Source organism: Alosa sapidissima, chromosome 12 (genome assembly GCF_018492685.1).
Source record: "Alosa sapidissima isolate fAloSap1 chromosome 12, fAloSap1.pri, whole genome shotgun sequence".
NCBI classification, from domain to species: Eukaryota; Metazoa; Chordata; class Actinopteri; order Clupeiformes; family Clupeidae; genus Alosa; species Alosa sapidissima.
In genome coordinates, this window is record NC_055968.1 from 1,092,583 (window position 1) to 1,110,940 (window position 18,358).

An 18,358-nucleotide genomic window follows, 5' to 3' on the forward strand; every position below is an offset into this window, starting at 1 on the left:
CAGTTATGCAGTTACTTTTACTATTGACTGACAATGGGTTACCATCGAAAACATAGGCTGGAAAAAGCAACACTTACCCTAATATTGCTCAATTGACTGAGTAAAAAAACATTTATCCTGCAGAGGAGTTGCTTATATCTTGTGACAGTGCGTCTTCAGCTGTGCTCCAAACGTGTCTCTCGCCTCTCCCCTAATCACTTTTAACCCTCATTACCAATTTGCAAATGATGGAGAATAACTACTCATTATGAGATGTACAGTATTTCGTAATATCTTTATTCTAATTATGTTTCCCATTGTAATCGTGCAATTTGTAATGTTTTGCATGGACGTGCGCTGGTGTGTGTTCATGGATGATAGAAGGATGGTGCGTTGTGCACCCACCAATATGACTGTTGACAATGCGCTCTTAAAATAACATATAAACAACTCGCCATAGACTTCTGCGATTTTTAGACAATAAAACAAATCTACATGCATTTTTTATTTGATTATTTGTTTGCAAAAGTTAAAATGAAGCAATGCCTTCTGGGAATTTCAAGCTATACTGTTGACTGAGATTAAGCTAGCAACAAAACAAATGAATCAAGGCATCAAGCCACACAAGGGGAGAGCGGAGAAAAAGAGAGAAATCTAAGAGAACACTGTTGGCTGATAAAAATGCGGCAAACTGACTGATTTGTTTTTAAAATTCATGCAGCTTCAGCTAGCACTACACATCTAACTAAGTGTTATGGATCTTATATTAAGATCAAAAAATCTAGTTGGTATTGTTTTCAGTTTAAAGAGACTTTGTCAAGTGCCATCACTATTGCAATGTGAGTAACCAGGTGAAAAACCTTTAAACACAAACAAACACCATCTTAGAAAATGAAAACAAGATAAATACATTCAGTGAAACACATGAGAATTAAGTTCTCATTTCTCAAATTCTCAATACCCAGAAATATACCTTATAAATAGGTAGCAAAATAATCTATCAATATCTTAAATACACACATTAAATACAGAACAAACATGCAATACTTTCTCAGTGTGGAATTTGACTTGACCTCATGATTTTAACAACGCAATTAATCTAAATACATAACATTTGAATTGCATTCATCACACATGATTTTAAAAGGCATTACAGTAGTTTTAACTGTATTTAACTACCATGAAATCATTTTTAACTATTTTTTCAACATGGTTTTACCCACTAACATGAATGGTTCACAATTCAATCAATCATTAGAATGACTTGCAAGCAATGGACTACAACAATGCAACAAACAAGGCCCAGTTACATCCAAGAAAATGCAAAGAGCTCACCGGCTGCGTCTTCCTTGAAAGCTTTGTTTTGCACAAAACAGTCTTGGTGTTTCAGTCCAAACCAAGCTCAACACCTCCCACTCAATCTTCCCACGGAAACCGCTGGAAAGATCGCAAACCATGGTGTACTTGTGGTCAGAGTTTCTCTCCTGGGCCTCCTACCTGCTTTTCAATTGGCAGCAGGACAACCAGCCGCCGGACGTCCCGGTGAAGGATTGTGGACCGGAGGATGCTGGAGATGGGATGCTTGGGTGCTGATGTTGCTGGCCTCACCTCAGGGATACAGAAGCGTGGAGTAATCCTGACATTTACATCCCGTACAATGCCTCTGGAGTCGGTGTTGACACTGACAACTCTTCCAAGCTGTCCCCTGAACTGTCCCCTCAATGCGTTCTAATCACACAGCCAAACGATGTCTCCAACATTCCTTTGGACAGTGTGCCACTTACTTCTTACAAACAGATTAGGACCAGCAAGCTGGCTCCAGGATCTCCAGAACTTGTTGACCTGGTGCTGCATTTCCTGGAGTCTCTTATAGGGATAACTTGTGAAATCAAACGTCATCCATTCGCTACTCGAAGATGCTCGTCCCAGCAGAAGTGCATTGGGTGTGATGTACTGCACACTTTCTTTAAGGCTCTGCACCCTGGCATCGATAGGACGTTCATTAGCAAGATTAGCAGTGAGCTGGAGGGTTGTCTGAAGTTCACTGTAGCTGAGGCATGACTCTCTCCCCAAACTCTGGAATGCCTTCTTCAAGATGAGATCCATTACGATGTGGCGAATCAGCTGGTTGGATTTTCCACTGCCAGTCAGTCCCATTTTGAGCTGAAGCCTCTTCCACAGCAGCCCTGTCCAGGCCATTTAAGAACGCATACAACTCTTCCAGAACAGGTTTGGCACCGACAAAATTGGTCCCCGGGTCAGACCAAATCTTCTTAGGATGGCCTCGAAATGCTGTGAATCTCTGATAAGCCATCAGGAAACTTAAAGACTTAGAACTTAGAATACGACTCCCCAAACCTTCATTGTGACCCTCACGTCGTCTTTGACTTGATAAGGTCTAAACAGGTCTACAGCTGTGAACTCAAAGGGGGCTGCAGGTCTAGTTCTTTCTTGAGGCAGATTTCCCATCACTTGTTGACCAATGTCTTGGCCTTGGCTTTCTTACAGATGACACAGTTGTCAATAACTTTTTGAGCAATTCTTCTCCCTTTGATGATCCATGCTTTCTTTTTCACCTTCAGTAGAGTGGCAGCCACTCCCTCATGACCCTGCTGTGAGCCTCACAAACCAAAAGCATTGAGATCCAAGCACTGTAAAGTAAGAGGGGAACACCAACTCTGTCTTCATTAAAGGCCTGGACCCTTCCGCCACAAACCAGCAGTCCAGTTTCTTGCTCTCTATAGACTACCAGCCGGTCTGTAGTGGTGGTGGGAAAGGTCACACCCTCTTGTGCAGCAAGGAAAAGGTCTCTTAGGGCAGGCACTCAACCTGTTGTATCCAGGCTTTAGGGGCGTGGCCCACAGTTCAGCTCAACAGACTTACATAGCACTTTCTCATAAAATCATTTTACTTAACACTGCATGAAAAGTGGGATTTTCGTCCCCGTAAACGCCTGGAAATCTCCCTAATTTTCGGCAGTTAAGGACAATTTACAGCCTGCGAACGTCGCGTTTGTCTGTGCCACACATTGTCAGAAACCAACAATGACGTATGTGGAGAGCTCGCAGAGTACTAATGGCTCTAATTAGCATATGAATAGCAGCAAAGCTATTCCTAGCTTGAATTTCCTTACTCACTATTGGATGAAACCACTATGTTTAAACAAGAAAAATCACTCGTGATTGGTTGAGATCTGTCACTATTGGTCACCCTAGGTCATTATGAATGTAAACCCCATATATATATATATATATATATATATATATATATTCATATTCCTATGATATGTTATTGTGTTGTCGCCTATATTCATGTCATTATCCTATTGTGGTGGACTGAGGACAATGCCTGGAGATAATGAAGGAGCGGTGCTTGATGCCTAATTGGACTCTAGAATAATGTAGAGAATAATGTAGAATTATGAAAATAATGTAGACAAGTAATATAAAAACTATACAATTGCCATTGGTTAAGTATTGAATAAAAAGTATTAAGTACGGCCAGTCCAGGCTGTGAGAGTTAATCTACTAAACCCCTCTTCTACTGCACTCCCCCCCCCCCATAAATGCACAAATAGGCTGACACCAGACATAATTTCATGCATGTGACAATAAACTTCCTTGTATCCTTGTATCCGGCAAGGGCTGCATAAGAAAGGTGGGGGAGGATTGGGATTGGGCGGGGGGCACCAACAAGGACACACCCAAGAGCAACAGGGGCAAGGAAAAACTCCCTTACCAAGGAAGAAACCTTGGGCAGATCCACGGCTCAAGGGGCTAACCCAACTGCCAGGGCTCTTGGTGTGTGTGTTGGGGGGGATGACAGGGGAGATGGGATAGTGTGCTGTGTATGTGGGGAGAGGGCAGTGTGCAATATGTGTGTTGGAGAAGCTTCCTCATGAGACAATGTGCTGTGTATTGGGGGGGGGGGGGGGGGGGGTCAGTGTGCTGTAAGTATGTTGGGGATGTGTGTTGGAGAAGCTTCCTGATGAAATAATGTGCTGTGTATGTAGGGGAAAGGGGGGGGGAGTGAATGGTGAAGGGACTTACTATTGCAAGCAGAGTACTGTATGTATGATGTATGTGAGTGATGACAGTAAAGATGTGTGTGTGGGCGGGAGGGGAGTGGAGCAGTGACTGTGTGTGTGTGTGTGTAGTGTGTGTGTGGGTAGCTGGGGGCAGTGTGCTGTATGTATGTGAGGTGATGACAGTGATGATGTAAGTGTGTGTGTTTTTTGTGTTTGTGTTGGGGATGGGGGTGGGGGGGGCAGAAAGGCTAGGCAATCAAGGGCATGGGTAGATAGATGGAGGAGAAATCAAAAATAATAAATAAAAAGTTCTATGGAGATGTGCAAAAGTTGGAGAAAGTCAGATATGTGTGTGTGTGTATGTATGTGTGTGTGTGTGTGTGTTTTGACGTGTGATGAAATAAGAAAATAAATAAAAGGTCTGTAGCATAGGGAGAGGGATGTAAAAGTGCTAAAAGTCATGTAGGTGTGTGTGTGTGGGGGGGGGTCATGAGTGCTGAGGAGTGAATGAGTGCAAAGTCAGTATAGTGTGAGATCAGAGTTGGGAAATGTTTGAGAGTGCTGAGGAGTGAATGTGTGCAAAGTCAGTATAGTGTGAGTTCAGAGTTCGGATGGCCTGGGGATAAAAACTTCTCTTGAGTCTCTCAGTTCTGGCTTTGTGACTACATAGGCGTCTTCTTGATTTCAGTGGTAGGAATAATCCATTGTTAGGATGAGAAGAGTCCTTCAGAATCTTTTGGGCTCATTTAGGAGTACTCTTCTGGAATAGATATATTGTAGAGCAGGGAGTTGAGTTCTTATAGTACGTTCAGCTGAGCGCACTACTCTCTGCAGAGTACTACAATCTCTAACTGTGGAGTTCCCATACCAGGTGATGATGCTACCAGTTAGAACACTCTCAACCACTGAAGTGGGGATATGCATATGTGCTAATATAGCATGTAAACAGCGTATCAGTAAAACAGTAGGCTAGTGAACTGTACGTACACAAACATGGAGACGGTGGAGAGGCAGACAGACTATGCAGAGAAGTCTATCTCTTCTCTAACCTTAAGTGAAGCATTGAACAGTTCAATGGCCCTGGGGACAAATTACTTCCTCAGTCTGTCAGTTGTGCATGACAGTGAGCGAAGTCTCCAGCTGATCAAGCTCTTCTGCTTTGTAATAGTGCTATGGAGTGGATGACATTCATTGTCCAAGATGTTGATCAGTTTGTTCAGGGTCCTTTTGTCTGATATCGAAGTGATGCACTCCAGTTCGGCTTGCACGACAGAGCCAGCTTTCCTTACCAGCCTATCTAGTCGCCCAGTACAATAGAAGATGTTGGGGAGGAAGCACAACGAAGAAGGATGCTGGGTGACTAGATAGGTAGGTAGATAGATAGATAGGTTGCTAGTGCATTCAGAGTGTGTGCTGCGTGCTCAGAATGGCAGTTCATCCACTGAATGTTTTTATGCTTGCAGGCAAACTGCATCACAGACAGTCTCTATATTGTTGAGGTCAGAGTAGGGGAAGGGAGAGGGGGAGGGAAGTAGCAAGAGGTGATAAATGCTTTCTCTAATCTTTCACATTTCTCATCCAGACTTGCCACAACACTCACTTGTTACACTTGAAGACACCTGCCGAGTGTAAAGTCAGTCAGACAAATTAAGTGGTTCAAGAGATATGCAAAGAATAGACACACAGACGTTTCTGGAATGAATACATCTACATTTATTTTTTTAGCTTGTTATCCAAAGCGACTCACATATGTCAATTGTATTACAAGACCCAATGTTCCCGGAGCAACTTGGGGTTAAGTGCATGCTATCTCAGCTCCTTAACCACTACACTACCACCACTGATAGGGCAGATAGATGCTTCCTCTGGTGACATAATTAGCTAGTATGATGTTATGATTTTCATTGCTATGCTGATGATAAATAGCTCTATGTTCCTATAACCAGGGTTCGTACACCTATTCCAAGATCAAATTTAAGCACTTTTCAAGCACCTTCAAGGTCAATTTTCAAGCTTTTCCAGCACTTATATGAATATACTAACTCAAAATGATTTTTACTTTTTTATCATTTAGAGATGGTTTTAACAGAAAATTGTGTTTGTTAATAGCAGGAAAAGAAATTAAGAAAGAATTAAGAAAGAAATTACTGGCTGAAATTTAAATAAATAAATAAAATAAAATAATAAAATAATCACTCAACAAATAACTATTCTTTGCTGAATATGTGAACTCAAACTAATGTTAAGGCTTGCTCTTTCATGACAGTCAAGACTGATTAGGTCTCTTTCTTGCCTACAATGGCATGCAGACAGGCCTACATTCTGCTCCATCTTTAATTAAGAACACTGCTTCTCCTCATCAGAGTAGTGAATGTTGCATTTATAAATTGCAGGGTCATAGGCTGCGGAGCTTGTAGCAGGGGCGGAGCTTGAGGGGGTGCAGGGGGTGCGGCACGCCCCCGTGCCGGGACCCGCAGGGGCCCGGTGCGAGGGCGCCCCTCCCCCACCTCCGGGTAAGGTGGGACTGGCCTCTCCCACGGCACAAGGCCGGAGGAGCTAAGATCATGCAAACGGTTTCTTTTCAATCATTTTCATCAGAGTGGGACGTATTAGGCTTATAGGTTGCCCCAGACAGGACGAGTTATGACTACGGATGCTGAAGTTTTGAAATTTACTTTGATGATTTAGTAGGTGTAAAATATTGAATGAAATGTTCTGCTGTATGACTGGCTTTATTTTAACTCTCATATTGAACTTTACGACGTGCAAATTTACAAAGTTGGATCAACGATATTGTCTCCTACAGGCGTCAATGAGAGAACACTTACACTTACATGATTTTGGTTTCGATTTTCTAATTGGAGTAAGTCTTTGTGACAACACGTCATCATGATACATTTGATAATGTTTGATCGTTGTTTTGGTATGAAGCATCTTTTACGTAGCCTAATGAATGCGCTCTAGAAAGTGAAAGTAGCCTAACCTAGGCCTATATGCGATCTGTGTCTGAGCTGTCTGTGCACGTCCGCAATTGATTACGTTCCTCAAATGGAGAACACATCAATCCCATGGTATTTTTTGCCCTAAAATGCATGAAACATGCAAGTTCAAAATCCCGCCGGTAGCCACGTTACATCTCCGTTTCATATTTGCCTAGGCTACTAGCCTACAATAAATTGAACGAACTCAACTGACAACAGGTATATCTACTGATTCGGTCATTGAGACTACAGAATACAGACTACAGAATACAGTACAACAAACTTTCTGTCTTTCTGAAGTTTATTTTTGTATTCCGGGGTACAGTAGCCTAATTGCATAATGTCTTGACAATAGTTTTTCTTACCGGCTTGCTGTTTAAACTGACTGCGCCGCTCTGAACTTTCCTGCCAGGTTTATGACGTAAACCGCATCTCGGATCTGGCATTGCCTAAACTCATTGTGTGGGAAATCAGATTATCTGTCAATATTGGGCTTTGAAAGTAAGGGATATTTGCTCAGTAATAGTAGGCTACATTTTGTAACATTTACAGAGAAACCGAGGGGAAGTTAAATTAGAAATTAGAATCGTTGGAAATTGAAAACACATACAAAAAAAGATTCGGGGCTTTTGAAAAGAGATTCGGGGCTTGAGCCCCCGAAGCCACCCCCTCGCTCCGCCAATGCAACCACCCAGCAGTAACTTCTGCATTCAGTGATTTGCACCGCCCTAATTTTATTTTTGACTCTTCCCGTCACCGTTGAAACCTCTGAGCGCTCATTCTCCAAGTTAAAGATCATTAAAAACCACCATAGAGAATGAGAGAGCAAAGAAAATGGACATACACAGAGCATCAGGGGCGGACTGGGACCAAAAATCGGCCCTGGCATATTTGGCCCAAGCGGCCCTCAAATCGGTCGGGTTACACCTAATTAAATACAAAATCTTTGCATTACCCTTAAATATGCATATATTTTCAACTGTCATGGAGCACTGAAAGTGATAGGCCTCACTGGCTATCACTCTCACTGATCAGAGGTAGCCATGGAGTACATGATCTCCATATTCAAGTAGCCTAGGCTATACAAGCAATTATTAAAGAAGAGTTTCTGCTTGAATTCAAAGTATCATTTCAAATTATTTAATAGGCTACATTTAAACTATACAATGCTCAACTGACAGCAGCACCAAACAGTTACTGAATTTGCCTATGTGTAAAGAGCTAAATTACCTAGATTGTAGTAGACGTTAATCACTGTAAGACAACTGAAACAACACAAAATAAATAGGGCTGTTGCTGGAAATATTTAATTCCTGTAGGCTATACTACATTGCTGGTACATTTTGGAACATTATAGCTATTAACTAATTATCTTTAATGTCTTCCAGTAGCCTATCGTATAGGTTACCGTATATTAGTTGGCTTGTGCATGAATATGACTTGATGTTTTGTAGCCTACATTTCCGTCAGTCTACAGTCTTTTAGCCCATCTTTTACCATGATAATTAACCCTTCCAAGATAGAACCCTTTCGACGCTCTACTTTGAGAGACCAACCACCACTCATGTCATCGATGTTGAATTTTGGGCGCCTGACGGAAACTGATCAATCTGACCAACAATTAACATCGATTTGACACTCTTTTGCTGTCCGGGGTTGAAAATCATTCATTTAGAACATTTAAGTTCTGCTGTTTGTTATTATAATCACAGCACGGCCTTAGGTTATCATAACCACATCATTACATTATCGCAATTAATAAGTCATCATAATCATCATCGTCAGCATGGCATGTCACACATAGCCTACCTGCTCCACCACTGAGTTCTTATCATGTACAGTAGCCGCAAGGCTCCACCACCTGCTCACTGTCCCTCTGTATGCTTGCTTACATCCTCGTTCAAACTCAACGAACTTCAACATGTTGCTGACATTTGCTAGCCTACTTGCAATATTGTATTTTTGAATTTTCATTGGTGTTACTTTTGCACTATTGTCACTACCGGCATCCGCCGCAATTTCGTGTAGGCAACTTCGATTAACTTCTGATGGCTCACAAAATCCTGGCTCTGGGCCAAAATGTGATGGGTGGTCCTGACGTGAGCTGTTATTGGATTAGTCGAGTGTCAATATGGAAATGTAACCAGTGGGCCGCTGATTGTCCGTCCTTTGGGCCGATCGTTGGCCAAAATTGTTAAATTATATATATAGCCTATTCTATCGGCCCAAAAGGTGCGTCGGCCCACCGGGAAAATGCCCGGTATGCCAGATGGCCAGTCCGCCCATGCAGAGCATCGTGGAAGAGTTCGCGGAGCGCGTATTATTGTTGTTTTATTATTAGGGGTCATGTAGCCTAATGTTTTTGTTGTTGTTCTCTTGGTTACACTTCATGTACGTTCAATGGACTTCAAAATTACATAGTTGCTCTCCGTGGCGCTGACGCTTGTAAGACCCGCTGTTGCGGGCATGTGTAGCCTATGTTGTAAAATTATGTTATGATGAGTTTAATAAAGGGCCCGGTCATGTGCCCCGCCCCCGGCCCGGCTCTGACTTGTTCTGCCACTGGCTTGTAGCCTATACTGTACCTTCTGACACAGTGAGTCACACCTTGACTCTCACTCACTTGAGGGCCCTTTGCCTATTATTTCCCTCTATAACTCCTCATTTCCACCTGTCTGCCTGATTTCCCTTCTCCTGTCTCCTGTGTAAATAACTGACCAATAATCAATATCATGCTTAGATAATATCCATATAAATATCTACTATTATCTACTATCTAGGCTACTATCTATATGCTACTATTGGTCCAGACTCTGATATCAGGTGCAGGTTTCAGTGCAAGTTAGCTAGCTGCAACTCCACTGAATTTCAGCATAACATTTTGAGCCTTGAAGTCAGCCTTTCTGACGATTATTTATTTTGGACAATGGATTTGTGGGTATTGAAGTTTATTTGAGCTGCGTGAAACACTGTTTTGCGTTCGTTCGTTAGGACATATAATAGCTCCGCGATAGCAGAGTCAACTCTACTTTCGTTCTGGCATGTCGGAGGTATCTACAACCTACAGTACGTGTTGCGCGACGTCGGTGCGTGGATGCAAGGATAATTGTCTTGTCAGCTATTTTTAGTCAATAAATGAAACTGAATTTGAAGAAAGAAAGGTGACCTCTATAGAGTGTCCCAGTGACTTCCGTTTTACTTCCGCTACAAGGGACCTATCTTTCAAAAAATATGAACGGGAGTTAATGGAGAGATAACAATTATTTTTTGGTCCAGTTTAAATTGTGCCACGAATTTCACATATGATGTGTGTGAATTTAAAAGATAATTTTTCACGTCAAGAAAGTACTGTTGTTCGATAGACTTCAAAAGTTATGTTGGTTTTGTGCGAATCCGCTCAGTGGACTACATCTTTCGTCTCGAACGATGTACGACACCAACGTAATGAAACGATAAGATTAGCTGTTATGCTAGTTAACGGTTGCATCTTGCTGCCTGCTATGTCACTTAATAGTATATAATGTACAGTCTATGGACGAATACAACTTACCTGATGTGTTTAATCCTCTGACTCATGGTATTTTCATCGGCAAGGAAAGCCCAATTAAGACCTGTTGCTGGTAGAAGCTATTGTACAATCTAGTGTGGCTGTGAATGAGCTAACGTAGCGCGACTGATGGGTTTGTAGTCGTTGGAATTACGATCTTTCACAATGTTGTAATTCAATAGTTACGAAACAAACTGCAAATGTCTTTACATGAAAAATTGTCTTTAAAATTGACAAACATCATATGGGTAATTCAAGGCACAAGTCAACCGGGACCAGAAAATAATTTCTTTTTCGCCATAGAATGGCGTTCAAAATTTTTTGAAAGATAGGTCCCATGGAGGCAAATGGAAGTGGCGTCACTGGGACACTCAATGGTAGATATACGGCCATAGACATGACTGGTGCGGTTTTGCATTCCCATACCTAAAGTTTCGTCTCCTTCAACCTAACTTTCTCCTTGTCTTCCAATGATTGGAGCTAGCCTATTCAATAATATGTAAGCTTTAATGGCGACCTAGCTAGCAATGCATCTGTATGACCCTACATGATTTCTTTTCAGCAGTCCGAAATAGCTGTTTTCTAACCAACGTCATCAAATCATCAAAACGGCAACCTCACTTTATGTTGGTGGTGCTGGTGCAGCCATCTCTGACTGTGTGCAGGGGGGCGTTGTCACGCATGAAATGACAGATCCATAGACTGGGCAGATCAGTCACACACGCAGAGGCGCAAGCGAGGACCATGGCGGAGAAGTTTTAATTTTAAACTCTGCGACTTTCTGCATCTAATAAGCTAACTATTCCGTCAGATTTTGTGTCAAAAGAAATACACTTACAATTATAAGCATTTTCAAGCACTTTATCCGAAATGCAAGCACTTTTCAAACCTTGAAAACGCAACATTAAAATTCAAGCATTTTCAAGGATTTCAAGCACCGGTACGAACCCTGTTATAACACTAAATTACCTTTCCCAACATTTTTTTTTATGTCTTCGAATAACAGGGAATGTGATATTCATTGCAACACCAAAATGGGGTGGTGATGGTTTTTGATTGAGATGCAAATTTTGCCGGGACAGCAAAACATTTTGTTGGATAACACTGTTCAAACTACTAATCTTGGTGAACATCCAATAGTGTATTACTGTAGTTCAAAGCGAAGTTCCATTTCTTCATTGGCCATAATGTCTACTATATTCTCAGCTCTCAATGGTAATGCTGGCATGGTAATTACTTCACTGCAGAGAGTAAAAACAACAACAATCAGTTGAGGACTTAAAGCAATTGACAACTGAAGGGAGAAAACAAGACTCACCTGTGCTGTTCAGGTATGGTAACACCTTCTGATTGCAAGACTGGATCTGAGGGCAAAAAAAATTATTATGGTGTGATGAACTATAGGGAGATATTTTGGTATGTTTTGATAGCTATGACACATAATTCTTACAGTTAAGCATCCAAAATATGCAGAACAGGCTTCCCATCATGACAATCAGCAAGGTGCAGCAGAACACAACAGCTATGACCTCAGTTGTAATTGTAGGTAAATCTATAGGAAAAGTCAATAGTAAATGTTATCCTTTATTTCATCATATGAATTAAATACATTGCTGGTATTTTTTTCTCACCTATTGACTCCACAAGGACAATGTTACTCTGCACCCAAGATGCATTGATGTTGAAACTGTCCTTCACAAGGCACTGGTAATACCCAAAATTCACTGGTGTAATATCAGTCAGGAAGAGGACATGGCACTTGTCATTGGAGATTTTAGAGCAGTCCTTCTGATGCAGGAATGAGTTGTTATGGAGCCAAGAGATGGAGGGAAAGGTACCTCTGTTGATGTCACATTGCAGTCGCATAGCTACTACTTGCCAGTTAGTATTGTATAAGTATTCAGTGTGCAGATACACAGGACCCCCTACAGGAGCTAACACACAGGGATAGAATATGGTCATACACTAACATTGGAATATATTTAAATATACTATGTGCATGTATGTGAAATATCAGAAGTCAAGACAGTCACTAGTGGATCATCATAGTGTACTCAAAAACACACAAATGTGACCATTATTGTTATTACATCTCACCCATTTCTAGATTAAGAAGGTTGCTGGTCAGTTGTTGGTGACTTGTCTCTGCTCTGCACTGTGCTGAGACCATGTCCATTCCTACCATCATTGGCAGAGTGAACCATACAGTCAGGGAGTTGGCGACCTGCCGATCAATCTCCTGCCCTTCCAGGAATAACAGGAATGTAACTGGAACACTGCCCTGAGCTGACTCACAAGTCAAGTTGGCATAGTAACTGGCATTCTCTCTGTAGAGTGTGAATGACAGCTTTGGTGCAGAAATGTTGACTGAAATGTATTTGAAAAGAAATCCAGGGTTAACAATTCAACACCATCTGTCTTTTACATATAATGTTAATGTAATTTTTAAATGTAAATGTTAATTTTGGTCATGCAACACTAGGCTACATGCATGCACAGGTGGGTCAGCACACACACACAATGAAGTTCTCAGCACATGAATTCCATTTTAAAGTCATACTGTTTTTGTGAAAACTGCTTAAAATCATAATCACAATCACAGCAAACTCTCATTTAAAGTCAAGCTTCATTATGTCTGCATAGATGTTGAAAAACTCTAGAAATCACTCAACTGGTTTCTGCTTCATTTCACCCTGCGTCATGTCAATAAATGAACAAATATAGCCTGGTGCCTTGTGTATTCCCTTTGGATTTTGATGATATATAAATATATATATATTACACACACACATATATATACACTCGCCAGCTAGGTTACGGGGATGCTGGCGAGACACGCCGCTCCATCTGGCATCATGTTTATGTTCGTAATTTTATGTAATGTTCTGTTAATTTTTTGTATTTATTTTTCTAGTTAAATGTAATCACTCTTTATTTATATTATTATCGATCGTTTTTGTGTTATTCTTAGTCCTTTTTTCTGATTAACAAACTCGGCTGACACCATCAACGTCAAGTTAACGTTAACCAGCTTCCATTGGGCTGATGAGCGCCTTGGCTAGCCTGCCTTATGTCTCTGAAGTCCCTCATCCATCCGTGACGTTGCACATCCAATGTCAGGACGGAGGGATTGCTCAGCAAGGGTGCCTAACGTCAATCTGCAAGAGATCTGTAGCTGCCACGACCACCGAGTTGCGGCTGACATGCGAGCTGCCATGCTAGCATCTACCGGTGCCTGGAGTCTGGATTGAGTGCTAAGAAATTCTGTTGACAACGTCAACCATGAAACAACAACCAACAAACGGTGACTGTCCAGGACCACCGAGCTGATAATCAGCAGGGTCGCCCATCACAAATTCGGACTGTCTTGTTCTTCCAGTGCTCTCCAGACTGCCAGTGAATTCTCCGGGTTGGTCGGTTATAAAGAACTTTGTTGATGTTGCATCGGTTGTGAAGACACAGCTGTGCGCAGTTTTCACGCGGGTCATCTTTGCCCTTGGACATTTTCAGCCGGTTGGAAATTGGACTAATTTTATTTTTAATTTTTATTTATTTTATTTATTAATTTGTTTGTTATATGTTGTATGTCTTGGTGTCATGGGTATGCTGGCGACTACGCCGTTCCGTCCGGCATCTATTGTCTTTGTTAGTCTGTGTCAATGACAATGTCTTATATGGAGCGCTTTGGGTTGCACTCTGTGCATGTTAAATGCGCTATACAAATAAATCTGACTTGACTTGACATACATACATGCATACAGGTGCTGGTCATATAATTAGAATACCATTACAAAGTTGATTTATGTCAGTAATTCCATTCAAAAAGTGAAACTTGTATATTATATTCATTCATTACACACAGACTGATATATTTCAAATGTTCTTTTAATTTTGATGATTATAATTGTCAACTAATGAAAATCCGAAATTCATTATCTCAGAAAATTAGAATATTACTTAAGACCAATACAAAAAAAGGATTTTTAGAAATGATGGCCAACTGAGTATGGACATGAAAAGTATGAGCATGTACAGCACTCAATACTTAGTTGGGGTTCCTTTTGCCTCAATTACTGCAGCAATGCGGTGTGGCATGGAGTCGATCAGTCTGTGGCACTGCTCAGGTGTTATGAGAGCCAGCAGCGGCTGGTGAATGTTATGTTAGGAGGGGCTGACAGTTTAAACCAAACCCCTGTAGGGGGGTCTTGGGGCAAGATTTTTTTGTTGTTGTGATTTTCACATACAAACGAAGCATTCTTGTGCATTCTGACAAAATAATAAAGACAAAATAGCCAAAATTTCCTTACAAAGACGAATGTGGCCAGTGAACTAAGTTTTAACTTAATTTATTTGCCTTGTAGAGTTGTAACATTCTCTCTTTGTCTGTGTCTGTATGTGTGTGTGTAAGAAAGTGAGTGAGTGAGAGAGAGATAATGTGATTCTAAATTGGGTTAGTGTGTTACGGCCAATCTATTGTGATTGGTAACTTCACTCATAAATCTAGTCAAGTATGCATTTAGAAAAGAATCCGATAAAATATCAATATAATATGACACACTGGAGGCATGATTCCACCATAGGTTTGCAGAGAACTATATACAATATGCACACTGAAGCCATGATGCCACCATAGGTCTGCAGAGAACTATACAATATGCACACTGAAGGCATAATGCCACCATAGGTTTGCAGAGAACTATATACAATATGCACACTGGAGGCATGATGCCACCATAGGTTTTCAGAGAACTATATACAATATGCACACTGAAGGCATAATGCCACCATAGGTTTGCAGATAACTATACAATATGCACACTGGAGGCATGATGCCACCATAGGTTTTCAGAGAACTATATACAATATGCACACTGAAGGCATAATGCCACCATAGGTTTGCAGAGAACTATAATACAATATGTATTATCCTGCTGCAAAAGTCCGGACAGTCGGGTCCCAATTCCTTCACCCTTTTCTTCTCCACAGCCAACCAACGAAAAAATTGAGTTTCCCTAAGTGGGATATAATCGAGTTTTCCTTCACAGTCACAGTCGTCATCATCCAGTCTCCGCTAGCCATCTTGTCTCTTCCCTGGAACTGGTTAGCTGTGGCGCGAATACTTGCTGATGGACGTGATTGATTTGATGAATTGTCCAATCACGCTAAGATTGAAAAAGGGTAAGGCTATTTGCACCCCTGGTACAATTAGCAGTGTATGCTATTCGTACCCCGGTGCACACAGCAATGTGTTCTATTAATACCCCTGTGTTTGAATATATAACACAGACATACAGAGTTATTGATTGATGTATATGGGTTTTTTTCTTTCCTTCAGATTTTTTTCCATTTAAACACGTATAGCTTCACAAATCCAACATGGATACAGAGAAAATTCTAGCTTGGTGTAATAAGAAAATAATTTCTTTTGAGCATGCTCTTGTTCTAGGACAGGTGCCAATAGACATTCCCAAGGCAGATATTTACAAAGTTTTAGACACAGTCAAAGAGTTTGGAAAGACAAAAGTACGTGGGCGATGCCATGATCACACAGGGAAACAAGAGTTTGCGTTAATTGAAACTTCTGTACGGCTTTCTGAAATTACTGTTCCAGACAAAGTAGGAATAGTCGATGAAATAGGTCCATGGTCTGTACAGGTAATCAATCAAATACCCCTTTCCCCCGGGCCTGATAAAGGAGAGAATTTCCAAGCTAAACTGCTTTCTTTTCTTCAGCAAGAAGGAAAATCTTTAGCTGATATTCAGAGCATAGCCTCCCCATCACTCACACTTAGTGCTGATTTAGTTGGAGCTATTAACTCGCTAGTCCAAAAATGTCACATTGCCTCACCAATTGAAACAGAGTTATAGGAAGCTGCGCACATTCTCAGATGCAATCCCCACACCTAGTGGTGAAGATGAGTATGACGTATGGGCTGAACAGACTTCCCATATCTTGGAAGAATGGCAATGTTCTGACTCTTTGAAGAAACAGAAACTAGTCGAATGTCTCAGGGGGCCTGCTTCAGATATTGTGAGGTTTGTCAAGATTGGAAATCCCTCAGCTACATCCACTGACTACCTCAGTGCTCTAGAAACTGCATTTGTAAGAGACTCAATACAGAAAGTGCATCGGATTTGCTGGTGAGGTTGAAAAGTACTTTTCAGGAAGAGGGAGAAAAACTCTCTGCTTATGTATTAAGGTTAGACAAATTGCTGCATATAGTGTTGCGTAAAAGCGGCATTGAGTACTCTGATATGAATCGCCTTCGCATTCAACAAATCATTCGCGGAGCACTTCCAAATGACATGATAGCACTTCGTCTTAGGATGACCCACAAACTGTGAGACCCACCTAAGCTACGGTGTCTTTGTCCTCTGTGTCCCCTACCAAACCTCCAAATGACACTGAACTCTAACTCCTTAAGAAGGAAATTATGGGCTTGAAGAGCGATGTAACATGTTTGTCGTCAGTGGCTGTTGTTCCAGCGGCCCCTCAGCTCCCTAAGGCAACCAGCTTAGCTGCAGCTGTTTCTTCCGCTGACAGGGTGGTGCCAGCAAAAACAGGGAGTGGAGCCAACTACTTCTGTTATAAATGCGTTGAGGAGGGTCATTTCCAACGTGACTGCTGTAATGAGGAGAACCTGCGCAAAGTGAATCAGCGTCTCATTAAGATGACACGGGCAAGGGGAAACTACCCCGGAGCTCAGTAGGGGAACGGCCTGAAGCTCCGGAAAAGACACGTTCCACCAAGTGCGAAACACTAGAACAGAGTAAAACTGCGTTGCCATCAGGATTAGTAGGGCCTACTTCTATCCTTCCTATTCAAATAGAGGGCATTTACGCTAAAGCTTTGCTGGATAGTGGGTCACAAATTACTCTTTTGTACCGATCCTTTTATGACAAGTGCCTAAAGCATCTGCCATTAACTCCAATTGAGAATTTGGAGATTTGGGGGCTAAGTTCTCAGAGTTACCCATATGATGGTTGTTTGTCAGTTAGGCTTGAGTTTCCTGGATCTGTGACTGGGGTAACTGAGACTATAGACAGACGCATGTGTGTTGGTGTGTCCAGATCCCATCATGAAGGGAGAAGTGTCTATATTAGTTGGAACGAACACATCAGTTGTGAAAAAGCTGGTTGAAACATGTAAAGAAAAGGTAGGGGAAGACTTTCTTACAACTTTGGCAGTTCATCCAGTAATGAAGACTGCTTATGAGAAAGTTATGGTAATGTCAAGTCAGTCGGCAGACATTGAGCGAGGTACTGTGTGGTTTTCACGCAATAAGCCACTTACATTGTCCCCAGGTGAGACTACAAGGGTAACAGGAATTCCTAAATATCCACAGAAGACCTCTAGCAGTATGCTTCTAATAGATTACCTTGAAGAGTCTCGGTTCCCACAGGAATTACTTGTCAGGCCTGAGATGCAAGCGGCAAATGTTCTACAGTCACGAAAAATCACTGTAACGGTCCGGAATGTTTCTGTCCATCCTGTTACGCTGAAGATGGGTACGCCCATTGCCCATATCTTTCCAGTGGAAGTGGTATCTAGTCCTTTTTCCTCAAAAGAGAACAGTTCTGAAGCTCAGTTGACGACAGAGTCATTCAATTTTGGTGACTCTCCAGTCCCTACCGAGTGGAAAAACCGGCTGGGACAACAGATGCTGGACAGAAGTGAAGTTTTCTCACGGCATGAATTTGATGTGGGTTGTGCCAAAAGTACACAACACCAAATTAGGTTGACTGAGGACAAACCATTTAGAGAAAGATCTCGTCGGCTTGCACCAGCTGACATTGATGATGTGAGACAGCATCTGGCCAAGT

The 18,358-nt window shown here is 41.6% G+C and overlaps 1 protein-coding gene across 9 annotated transcripts in view; it reads right to left on the bottom strand.

Moving 5' to 3' along the window:
* The window catches only part of LOC121677445 (Fc receptor-like protein 5), a 167,287-nt gene that overhangs the window by 93,183 nt on the left and 55,746 nt on the right, over positions 1–18,358 (bottom strand). For 5 of the 9 annotated variants that reach the window (XR_006020967.1, XR_006020968.1, XR_006020969.1 and 2 more), the window contains exons 5-8: positions 12,632–12,901; positions 12,166–12,468; positions 11,985–12,086; positions 11,853–11,898 (exon numbers count right to left, since the gene is read on the bottom strand). Coding sequence is in view for 5 of the 9 variants with exons in the window: in XM_042056191.1 (XP_041912125.1) it covers positions 11,853–11,898; positions 11,985–12,086; positions 12,166–12,468; positions 12,632–12,901 (721 nt within the window). In the remaining 4 variants the exon portion in view is untranslated. Of the gene's footprint in view, positions 1–11,161; positions 11,776–11,852; positions 11,899–11,984; positions 12,087–12,165; positions 12,469–12,631; positions 12,902–18,358 lie in introns of those variants that run through there. The other 4 variants (XM_042056188.1, XM_042056190.1, XM_042056189.1 and 1 more) reach the window with 1 other exon arrangement.